This window comes from Corvus brachyrhynchos, unplaced genomic scaffold (genome assembly GCF_000691975.1).
Source record: "Corvus brachyrhynchos isolate BGI_N302 unplaced genomic scaffold, ASM69197v1 scaffold54, whole genome shotgun sequence".
NCBI lineage: Eukaryota > Metazoa > Chordata > Aves > Passeriformes > Corvidae > Corvus > Corvus brachyrhynchos.
Window position 1 is genome coordinate 397,140 of NW_008237902.1, and position 11,267 is coordinate 408,406.

General features: G+C 48.6%; 1 protein-coding gene across 1 annotated transcript; it reads right to left on the reverse strand.

Annotated features, from left to right (window-relative positions):
* Positions 1–7,644: 7,644 nt before the first annotated feature.
* Positions 7,645–10,501, reverse strand: LOC103614664 (thymosin beta-12). The gene is made up of 3 exons (XM_008632626.2): positions 10,401–10,501; positions 9,406–9,513; positions 7,645–7,988 (listed from the first exon to the last, which is right to left on the reverse strand). Exons 2-3 carry the CDS (start codon positions 9,503–9,505, stop codon positions 7,951–7,953), a joined length of 138 nt encoding a protein of 45 aa, XP_008630848.1. The 5' UTR covers positions 9,506–9,513; positions 10,401–10,501; the 3' UTR covers positions 7,645–7,950.
* Positions 10,502–11,267: the final 766 nt, after the last annotated feature.

Genomic DNA, 11,267 nt, shown 5'->3' on the forward strand with positions numbered 1-11,267 from the left:
GTTTAGGCTAGAAATGAGCAAATAGAGAAAGTGGGGAGTGGGGTAACTCTTTCGAAATTCCATCAACAAGAGGCAGAGAAAGGGGCTCAAGATGTAGATTTAACTTGTGGGCTCACCATGTGTCAGGAGTGAGCTGGATAAGCATGGCCCCACTGTGGTGGGGAGGATGGGCTGGGAGATGGGTCAGGACCCCTCCAGCCCAACTGACCGGGGACAGTGGCTGGAGGGGGATTTCACCATGTCAGCAGCAGTGCCCATCTCTCTGGGGAAAGCTCTCGAGAGGACTTGGCTGCCCAGTCAGCCCTGGAGAGGCAGCTCCATGACCTGATCAGCCTCACCTCACCTGCTTCCTTTAGGTGTGTCCCCCAAAACCTACGGGGCTGTTTATACAGCAGTCTTATAAAGCAGGGACAAGTGTTTTGTTTTTCTCTCCCTCATTAAAGGAAGTGTCATGCAAACGCTGTCAGTGCAGCAGATAGGTTACCACCCAGGCATCTGCATGCAGGGACCAGATCTCTGTCCTGGCAATGTGTCCCCTCCCAGGTGAAAGCCTGTCCAGGAGGAGATTAGGCACTTGATACAGAGGAAAATTATCACCTCCTTCTTAATTATTCCCAGCCAAACTCAAGTTAAATTAACTGATTACAACCTGGCTCATGCGGTGCTCCCTGCCCTTTCCCAGCATGGGTCCTTGCACTACCCCTTTGTGGCTGAGGCTCTGTCATCCCTCCTGTCTCCCATCCATTTCATGTCACAGATCAAGCCTAAAGATCTTAAATTCTGAGTTGGATGATATGGGTGTTGCTGCTGGCTCTGTCTGGCACACTCAGTGTGGGAGGTTTTGAAATTCACAGAAGAAAATGGTGATTTGAGCCACGAATATTTTCTTTAAACTTGTCTTTGTTTCTTTGGACAGAGGTGATTCCAAGTGCAGAAAGCTGTGGTTTCCTCTGGAGGAACCAGGGAATCTGGGCTGAGAGCAACTTCAAAAATTCTTTGAGTTTTGCTGGGAAAAACAAAGTGAGGAGAAAAGTTGCTTCTGGCACCAGCTTTGCCCACGAAGGCAGTGGGGAGCCTGCACTGCTGAGGGGTTTGTTCCCCCTGCGGTGCCCACCTGGCTCTGGCACTTTGCTGTGGTTCCCCCTGAGGAAACCCCTCTTGCCTTGCCTGTCTTCTCACAGGGTCAAGCTGCATATTTCCATTTCATAGTGCAGCTGGGCATTGATGCCATGTTCATACATCGCTTTCATCAGTCTGGTAGTACCATGCATTTATTCATCTTTGAGGTGGGAGGAGACATCTCCAGTGTTACCTGAGGTCAGAGTGGGATGACAGCTCTTTGCAAGGTCTCTGGTTTTACTAAACCAGTTTTAGGCCCTTAAAGTTGATCCAATGGGAATGTGTAATGTAAGGTGGGGATCTGGCTCAGGGGTTCAGCTCATCAGCATCCTCCAGGCACAGAGAACTGTTAGGACACTCCATGGGGTGAATTTTTCCCAGTGACACCCTTTAGAAACAGATTTCCTTGATCATATTTGCTTGGTAAATCCCAGATAAGTGCTGAACACCTGAGCTGTGGTGGTTTTGGAGGGAGCTCTGCCCAGCCCCGTGAGGATGAACGCAGTTCGCTTTGCATTTGTTAACTCGGAAGGGGTGGAAATGGAGCCAAGCCCACAGCGCCGGGATCAAACCCACGGGCACAGCGCCGGGAGCGGAGGGTGCCCGGCGCTGGGCGTGCCCGCGGTGATGTCCCGGCAGTGTCCCGGCAGTGTCCCGGCAGTGTCCCGGCAGTGTCCCCTCAGGCTGGTGACAAGGCTCCCCCTGTGGGACGGCGCCGCGCCGCACACCCGTCCCAGCCCAGCCCATCCCGCCCGTGCCCGGCGGCAGTGGCCGGGGGGCACACGGCGGTGGCACAGGCTGCAGAGTGCCCCCAGCCGAGCACCTCAAGCGGCAGCTGGGATAAAATCTGTGCAGCAATCTCGCTGCCAGAACAACCTGTGGGGAGTCTTCCATGCTCGCTGCTCGGGTAGGCTGGCCAAGCCCTGGGATTTTCAAGACGTATTGAGGAAACAAAAAAGATCTCTGTTGTGGGTCTGTGGTTCAACTGGCCGTGATGGAGCTGGGTGGGCAAGAGCAATCCTCCAGCAGCACGCACAGCGCTCCTGCCCCCAGGGTCACATCATTGTAGCTGCCCCTATCTCCCTCTGCATTGATGCCACCAAAGTCATCAGCGTTACTGAGGATGTCTGCCAGCGTGAGGGAGCTGCAGCTGGCACAAGCTGACGCCTCTTCCCTCCCAATGCCCGTGCTCCTTGCCACCCGTGCTGGTACCAGGTGAGGTCTGTGCTGCAGCCGATGCACATGGCCAGAAGCAGCACTGTGGGCTTGAGTTACCCAGATCCCACTGAAATAAGAGCCCAGACAAGACAGAAATACAATGGTGAGTCTGGGGGAGCAGTGAAGAGGCTGGAGCTATTATAAAGCCATTATGGAGCTATTGCAATACTATAAGCTATTGCTACTTCTGCTCCCTGGAGACAAGGGTCCTGGAGTGGGAGCGATGCTGCTGCCCCAGGGCATCCCCGCCGCCTCCATCCCTGCACTTGGGCTCAGCCCCAAAAGCACACACCTTCAGCCAAGGCACCTCATGCCTGATTTCTTCATTGCTAAATGAAATGTGTGATTTTGGACCTGCACACCTGTTCCCTTAACACTTTGTGGTGGTGACTCCTCCCAGGGCTAGCAAGGATGGGGGGACCAGCTGTGGTCAGGCGTGGCCTGGCGTAGCTCCTGTGATTAGACAGAAAAATAAAACCTCAGTTCTTCTCTCTGAGGAGAATTTTTTCCAGCATCACGAGAAAACAAAGCAGACCAAGAGGGATTATTTTCCCCAAACAAGATGCTGTTTGAAAACACCCACTTGGAGTCACACACAATTTTTTTCCTCCCTGGTTGTTGCAACTTCGCCAAATCAAAAATTTGGATACTGAGTTAGCTTCTGAATTCATGAGACCAGCTTAAAATTCCTGAAACTGTTTTTTTTATTTTGAAAATTCTCTTTCTTTTTGTTCAGTGCCTACTGCTGGAGCCTTAAAAGACCTCATTTTCATGTCCTTTTGACCAGAGCAGCTACAAACCCCCTTTTGCTCCCCCCTCCCCTTCCTTTCTTCCTGATTCCCAATGGATTGAATGAATTCTGGACCCGGGCCTTGAAGCAAACATGAAGCATTGGGAGATTTGCAGTTGATGGTAGGAGTTGTCAAGAGCTGTTGTCAGCACAGCTTACAAGATGTGCAAGAACCATCACCAGCAACTGTTCCTTCCCAAGCCAGCTCTCCTGACAAGACAGCGAGCACACGGAGCCGCCTCTCCCGGCGCAGGAGATGGGAGCAGAGCTTACCCTGCTGTCAGTTTGAGCGGTGTTGGGTTGGAGCTGGAGAAACACCCCCGCACACGCACACACCTGCTCCCACGCAGCCTGGCTCAGCCCCAGCCGGCCCCGTGCTGCCTTTCACACTCCAGCCTGAGTGGGTTTTGCTGCCGGGACACAGCTCGGTGCCCTGGATCGGGCTGGGACAGCCAGAGCTCCCTGGGGACTCACGGACGCGCTGGGTGGGGACAGGTGGAGAGGCCAGGGCTGGCTGCTCGTGCCAGGGCTCCAGGAGGACACACTGGCTTTGTTTGCCTGTGCAATGTGGGAGGCTCCCCCAGCTTGGCACCAGAAGGTTTGTGCTTTTTAAAAGACTATTGTTTTCACCCTGTGTTTTTGGAAAAACAAGGGCTGAGCCAGGCAGAGGCATGAGAACCACCCTGGCTTCTTCTGCCTTGAGTTTCTGCTGCTGTGGGCACCTCCCTGGCAGCACTCCCAGCCCCCGACCTTCTTCCCACATGGTGCAGTTCAGACCCCTGATCCTACAGAGCTTTGGCAGATCTCATTTGCTCACATCTCTCCCTTGTTTCTTTCCCTGAGCCTCTCTTAGCAGGATAGGTCTCTGCTGCATCAGGACCAGAGCTTATGGCAGAACAAGCACACCAAGGTGTTTTTCAAAGACTTCTCCAGCCTTGGCCTTGCATGGACATCCCAGCTTTTGTTGTGGTGGCCAAGCCACTGGCCAAAATGCATTGCCCTCATCACTGCAGAGCTGTGGCGTGTCTCAGCAATCACAGGACTAATGACCCAAATAAGAGAGAACACCCAAATATATTTGAAAAAAGCCCCATATGTGTTTTGAGACTCGGCAGTGGTATCTGAGCTGGGGCTGGCAGGGTCTCCAGTGCCTTTTAGCTGGGCTCCAGCTGTGGTGGAACACACACATGCCCTTTTCCTAGGAGAACTAGGCTCAGGGCTTGTCCTCCCTGGCTTTCACTGCTATCAAATGCCTGCCTAATGAGATTTATTAAATCAACTAACTTTGGTATAACAATGACAGGAATGCAGATCTCCTCTGCCCAGCCGGGGCTTGCTGCAGCTGTGCACAGCAATTAGAGGTGACTCACAGGGGCAGGTGGACTTGGCCAAGATCCTGAGAGGGCTGGCCCTATCCCTGGGATCCAGGGGGCAAAACTGGCTTCATGGTGGTGCCAAAAAAGTGGGTGTTTATCTGCATATAATGATTTTTTTTTGGCCATAACTGCATTAGCATGGAAGGCATTTGCAAGGTAACACCTCATTTATGTACCTTTACATAACAGCAAGGGGCTGCTGCTAATCGGCAGAAATATTTAAGTTTCCCACCTGGAGCTGGTTCTGTTTACTGATGAACTTGTCTCCAGCTCAGCTGCCCATCAGCTTGGAGGCTGGGAAAGGGCCTGAGCTCCTGGAGTGGGTGGCTGTTGGGGAGCCTTGGAGCTGGAGGATGCTCTTCCAGGGAGTGAAGGTCAGGTTAACGCCCAGAAGGTGTTTCCTAGGTGTGGGTAAGGTGTTCGCTTTGGTTTAGCTTGCCTTGGCTCTGCTCATAGCTCCCTCTCAATGGCAGCACCAAATATTTCCTTGTGTAATGCCTGGAAGGATGAAAATTCACTGTCTCAGCCTGAAGTCATGAGCAGTTTCCTGGTTGGTGTCCCCAGCTTGCCCCACAGATAAGGGCTGTAATGCTCTTTGGTTAAGATAACAGGGAGCCAAACCTGTCCCTGCTCTTGAGAAACTTTAATCTCCTGATCCAGTTCCTGGGTTGAAATGGTCTCCCACAGCAGCAGAGAGGGATGTTTCTCAAATCAGAGTACTGCAGCTACTTGTTTTTAACTTTGAGCCTCTCTTAACTGCTAATTGTGAAAGAAGCACTCCCCAAGCCCTGCTATAAAGCCATGCTCCACCTGGGGCAGGTGGGGGAAAGCTGGGAAGATCTGGCCTTTAACCTTGAGGAGTTTTTCCAGGTGTGCAGGTGTTTGTAGCCTTTGTAGTCAGATCCAGGGGTGGGGAACGTGACTAAAGTTCTTCTCAGCCTATTTAGTGGGGTGAGACGTGTGGATAAAAGCACTGAGATGTTGGGTTTACTGTTTCAGGCTTTAAATGCAAAAAGCTAAATTGGGAGCAGGCTTCATGGGGGGAGACTGAGCCCTGCAGCAGCAGCAGGAGCAGCCCTGAGCCAAGTGCTTGGGGCAAACCTGAGCTGTGCTGCCAATCCTTTATATCTCTGCAAACACAAGAGCAGAATATCTCTGTTGTTTTCTTGCTTTGGCCAGACCTCCCTCCCCTCCTGCCCAAAAAGTGCAGGCTGAGGACACAGCCCAGACCTTTGATTTTTGGGAGAACTTAGGGGCACAGAGACCAGCCCCTGTTTCAGTGATGCCAAAGAAGTTTTTTGGTGATTTACAGTGTATTTGCTGAGCGAGTTGGCAGGTGCTCTGAACGGGCAGAGATGGAAGGAGGTCGTCATGCAGAACAAAACCAAGGAGAAAGTCTAATCTGTGGCCTTACTGCTGAATGCAACACAGAACTTAGAAACCGTCTGGGGGAAAGTAATGGGTTGAATGAATCTGGTTGAACAGTAGGAACTATACAGATTTCCATAGGTGGTGTTGCTCTAAGTGCTATCTCTAAATGCTTCCTCTATGAAGGAACCATCATCAAAGCAAATATTTAAATAATGTCAGAGGCTCCTTGACCCTGAAGTGTGCAGGGCTGAGGGGAGGGCATGAGTCACAAAGAAAATAGCTCTGTTTTCCTTGTTGCTCAACCTCTTGCAGTCCTCACCTTTTATATAAAAATTAGTATTAATGAATCCAGCTGACCTTAAAATAAGTACCTCTTTGAGTCAGGTGCCAAGGAGTCCTCCAATGAGAATGTGAAAAAAAACCCTTGGTCATGAAAAGAAAACATCAGCAGTGTTGAACTGATGAATGTGGATTGAAAGAGCAGCCTCAGCCCTTTGGACACCACCGACATTAACAAAGCTCTGACAGAAATCACTGGTCCTCATGCCCTGTGTTTTCCTTTGGTCTCCTGCTCACCTCTGGTTACTTTCTGTTACCACCAAAGTCGCAGTCTTGTGGATCCACTGCTACTTTTAACTGCAGTTCTGACTATTCACGTTCAATGTCAAGTGTCAAACAACCCTTAAGTAAACAAGAACTTTCTGAACATCACCCCAACCATTCCCTTCTGTTTTCTGAAGCCTGTAGGCTGCCTTCTGCCTCACCTCATGCAGGTACAGGCCCAGACTAACCCTGCTGGAGTACACAGAGCTACTCTCATTTCACAGCACAAGTAGGATCAAACTGAAGCTCCAGGGACAGCAGTTTATCTGCCCAGAGTAAGCACTTGTTTTTCTAATATGATTGCAAATTAATTCCAGAGATAACGTGATACCATGTAATTGAGAGTCCTCTGAGCTGGTGGTACCAGAGTCTGTTTTTGCCAAGTCCTCTGCAGACCAGTGAGGATGTTATTGCACCACCAGTAATGAAGATTTAGGGAGTCTTTTCTTGCTTGAAGGCTTGTGTCTTACATCCCTGTGCTGCTAAAGGTCTTTCTCTCATCCCTAAAAATCAATGCAATACTAAATTTTCTTTCTTCCTTCCACCTTCCCTCATTCTTGTATTGCTTGGTATGAGATGGGCCAAGGGCTCTGTGTGTGCTGCAGTTATCCCAAGGTTGACTGGATCTTTGCAAGTTAGAGAGATAAAAAAGCTGTGCAGAGGTAGCTGCAGCCCTTTTTTAAAATCTGAAATGTTAATTTGAGTATTTCCTCAGCCCAACCATCAATTTGTCATGGAATCTGTAAGTGGGTACTTGTCTCTGGAACCTCCAGCCTACTACAGGACAGGACTGAAGCAGGCCAGTGACTTCCCATCTTACTCGTGCCTGCTGCCAGGCTGGGGGTTTCAAAGTGCAGGAGCTCCTGGCACACACAGTTCCTATTAAACACTCTTCTGAGTGACACAAGGGATGGGAGTGAAGTCTCCAGGCTGCTGTGAAGGCCATCAGGGGGGTTCCTGTGGGTTGGTGCCACCTGGGGCTCTGGGATTCTGCGGGATACAGATGATGGAGAGGGGCTGTGTTCCAGCCAAGGGACCTGTGGGTGCCTGGGATAACCCTTCCCCACCTGACCAAACTCCTGAGCTGCTGTGGAAATGCAAAGAAAGCGGGATAGATGTTAGTAAGAGTTGCAGTGTAAACCCCATTTCTGCAAGGCTCAAAAACAGTTGATCAGAAGAAACCTGTTTATTGTGAGGTTTAGGAAAACAATTTTTATGCAAATTGCTTTTTTCTTTTTTTGCCAAGTAATGGAGTTGATACAGAACTTGGAATTATAATTTTAAGAATACAAATACATAGTATCTTCTTCAACAAACACAAAACAGACTTCTCCAGGGAACATTAAATGAACAAATGTTTCCTAAAATAAATGGGCAACAAATATGGGGTGGGAGGGACAAAATAAAACAACAGTCCAACTCAGAAGCCAAAACCCCACTGAAGAAGCAGCAGTCACATCTTCAATTTTATACTCAGGCTGTACTTTCACTTTGCTTTTCCTGTTCAATAGCTGGCAGAAAAAGAGGAAACAAAACCACCATCAATAAACATTACTGTTTATGAACAGTAAACTTAGCCTTCCTATGGAGACAGACTGAGAGAGTTTTGGGGGTGTACCGCCTGAAGAAGAGAAGGCTCTGGGGAGACCTTAGAACCCCTTCTAGTGCTTAAAGGAGCTCCAAAAGAGCTGGAGGGGGACTTTGGACAAGGGCCTGGAGTGACAGAAAAAGGAGGAATGGCTTCACACTGACAGAGGGCAGGGTTAGATTAGATGTGAAAGAGAAATTCTTCCTTGTGAGGGTGGTGAGGCCCTGGCACAGGTTGCCCAGAGAGGCTGTGGCTGCCCCATCCCTGAAAGTGTTCAAGGCCAGGTTGGACAGGGCTTGGAGCAACCTGGGATAGTGGGAGGTGTCCCTGCCCATGGGAGGGGGTTTGAACAAGATGCTCTTTTAAAGTCCTTTCTAACCCAAACCATTCCGTGATTCAATGATAATGGTTCTGCAGGATACAAATTTCTATGATCATACTTAAAGCCAGAGAATGGTTAAATCCCTATTTGGTTTTTTTGGTTACCCTGAAAATGACAACTCATACCCACATCTGTGTAGCTGAAAGGGAGCAGTTCATGATGTGCAGAACTTCTCTTGTATTTACAGCTTTGGCATTGGCAAGGATAACAAAACAGGGAAAAAACCCAGGTATCTAATGTTGAGGGACTGTGCATCTCCATGGCTATCAGCACATACATCCAGTGATTAGCAATACTCTTCTGAAGGAAACTGCTCACAAAATCTGCTCCAAATGTTCTTTTCATATCTGAAGCTGAGCATGAATCCTAGGCTTATCTGGCTGCCTGTGTCTGGGAGAAGACCCTGCACGAGAAAAGCTCAGGGGTGCTTTTCTGAGGGAGATTTGCTGTTAGATGAGGATGATGATAGGTTTTGCTTGCAGCGTTATTCCCAGAGAAGGTGCCTGGAGGTCTCCTGCCCGTGGCTGACAGCAGGTACCAGTGGGAGGCAGCAGCTCATCTGCCTGATAACATTAAATCCAGAGCTCGGGCACCCTCTGGGGATACTGCCTGGCCTGCCAGGGATGGGGAAAGGTTCCCCTGTGCCTCCAGAGGAGCTGGAAGCAAGGTAATTACAAACAGATTGATCCTGTTACCAGCACCCAGTGGGAACACTGGTCTTGCTTTTAGCAGAAGCAAGAGCAATCCCATCAGAAAGGGTTTTTCAGACAAAATGCACTATTGGTTATAATTACTCATATCCTTGGAAGCCCAGTATAGAGTCTTAGTATTATCCCCACTTAAAGTCAGGGATGAGTTTGAGCCTGTAATCCTGTGATTAGTATTCATTTTGCATATGAACTGCAATACAGATTATGTCCTTGCTACTTGTACTTCAAATAGCCTCATAAGCACTTACTTTCTTTAGTGGGCAGTGGATTTTTCTCTCTGGTTTCTGTCTTCTTCAGCTTGGTCTTGTCAAATGTTTCAATTTCTGCAAAATCTGGTTTGTCGGACATGATGGGTCCTGACAAAGAAAGGGAAAACACACCCATGGCTTCATTAGCTAGTGCTGTGATATCAGCCATCTGCAAAGCATTTTCTCCTCAAGAGAAAAAATATAAAAATACCATAAAAATGTTTATTCAAAAAACCCCCACAAACCTAGCACCCAATGTGGGACCTTTCCCTGAGGCTTGGCTCTTTCAGAGCAAAAGAGGAAAGGCATAAATAGAATTTTCTCTAGATTTCTCTGATGAAATTCCTAAAAAGCATAGTTTTCACATGGCAACAAGAATAATCAGTAATAAAGAGACAATGCTTAATTACCAGTAATCAACGGTGCCCCCTGACATAAACCTGTATTTTAAGAAATGCTGCTAACAGGAAAATCTACAATAAACACCAAATCCAATAGGAACAAAGAGCTTCAATTATGATTTTCTTTTAATTAATAGGATTTGTCTTTCATTCTGAGCCCCCTGTACTGAGCACATCCATCCCCTGAGCTGCTGTGGACACTTCAGCGTAACAATAGAGGACCGGTTCCCCCAGCCCTTTGTTTGCTCTTGCTCCATACCCCAGTCACAGCTCAATGGCTTTGATTATACTCTGTTATAATAAAGAGAAATCCACAAAGCACACCAGCATTTCACCTGTCAAAACTTCCCTAATCCAGTTCCTCTCTTTATTAAGAAATTCGAGTTAAAATCCAGCCTGGGCGTTATTTCCCTTATTTCAGTGGAGTCTCCCATCAAGGCAAGGTTTGGCCCGGAGATGGCTGATATAATTATAATTTTTCCTTCCTGCAGAAAATCAGATTTCATTGCTATCTGCACTGAGACAACAGAGTAAATATTCACAAGGAAAAAATTTAAAAAAAAATGAAAAGCTACTAAAACCACATGGCATTACCGTCTGGCTGCTCTCTCTTCAGCTGCTTGGTGGCCGTCTGAGGCAGTGTGAGTTGAAAAAGGTCAGGGTAATCCCTCCTCTCCTCTCCCCTCCTCCCCCCTCCCGAACCCATAGCTATTAATATTGATTAGTTCAGTGCTGGGATTGCTCAGCGTTTAGGAAAAGGACAGATTGCTCCTGTAGAAAGTGCATGAGGGAGGGAAATGGGAAAACTGACATGGAAAACTGCCAAAATACATCTTGATTTTTCTTTGTTTCTGTTCTCTTCATGTACCATGACAATCATATAGAAGTTTCCCTTCCCACCATTTTCCAGTGCTGAGGTTTGCAGTAAAGGTGAGGTTTGGGGATTGCTGCTGCCAGATTAGTTTTTGGGGAGGGGATTGTAGGTGCATTCAGCAACATGCCTGGGGATCATCCCCAGCTGCCCAGACTGGCAGAAGCATAAGGGGGCCTGGGGCTGTGGAGGGCCCTCAGCACAGCCATGGTGTGATTGCCGTGATCAAGGGCCAAGTCTGAGATTAGCACGGCCCAGGCACCACAGTGACATCCAGGAATGTGTCCTGAAGGGATGTACAATGAATTTCTGCTTGCTCCTGTTTTGGTAGCTATTAATTCAGTTGCTGATGCCTCCCTCAGCCCATGGCTCTGGAAGCAGGGAGAGAAGGGCTGTGTGCATCCTCCTGGATACTGGTGTGGGTTTCCTCTTGTGTACCTTTCAGTGTCTCCATCTGAAATTCCTGTCTAGACTCCGTAATAGTCAGAAGGGAGGCAACAAAGTTGGGATAAAATTAACTGTGCCCTAGGAGTACCTGGTTTTCTCTACTGACTATGAGGCAGCCTGAACAATGAGTTCAGAGGGACAGA

What these genes read in the sequence shown, in the direction of transcription:
- LOC103614664 (XM_008632626.2), bottom strand. Translation starts at nt 9,505, where the DNA reads ATGTCCGACAAACCAGATTTTGCAGAAATTGAAACATTTGACAAGACC. An exon ending in TCCACTGCCCACTAAAGAAA is followed by an intron (nt 7,989 to 9,405) that starts GTAAGTGCTTAT and finishes TTTTTCTGCCAG; the next exon opens with CTATTGAACAGGAAAAGCAA.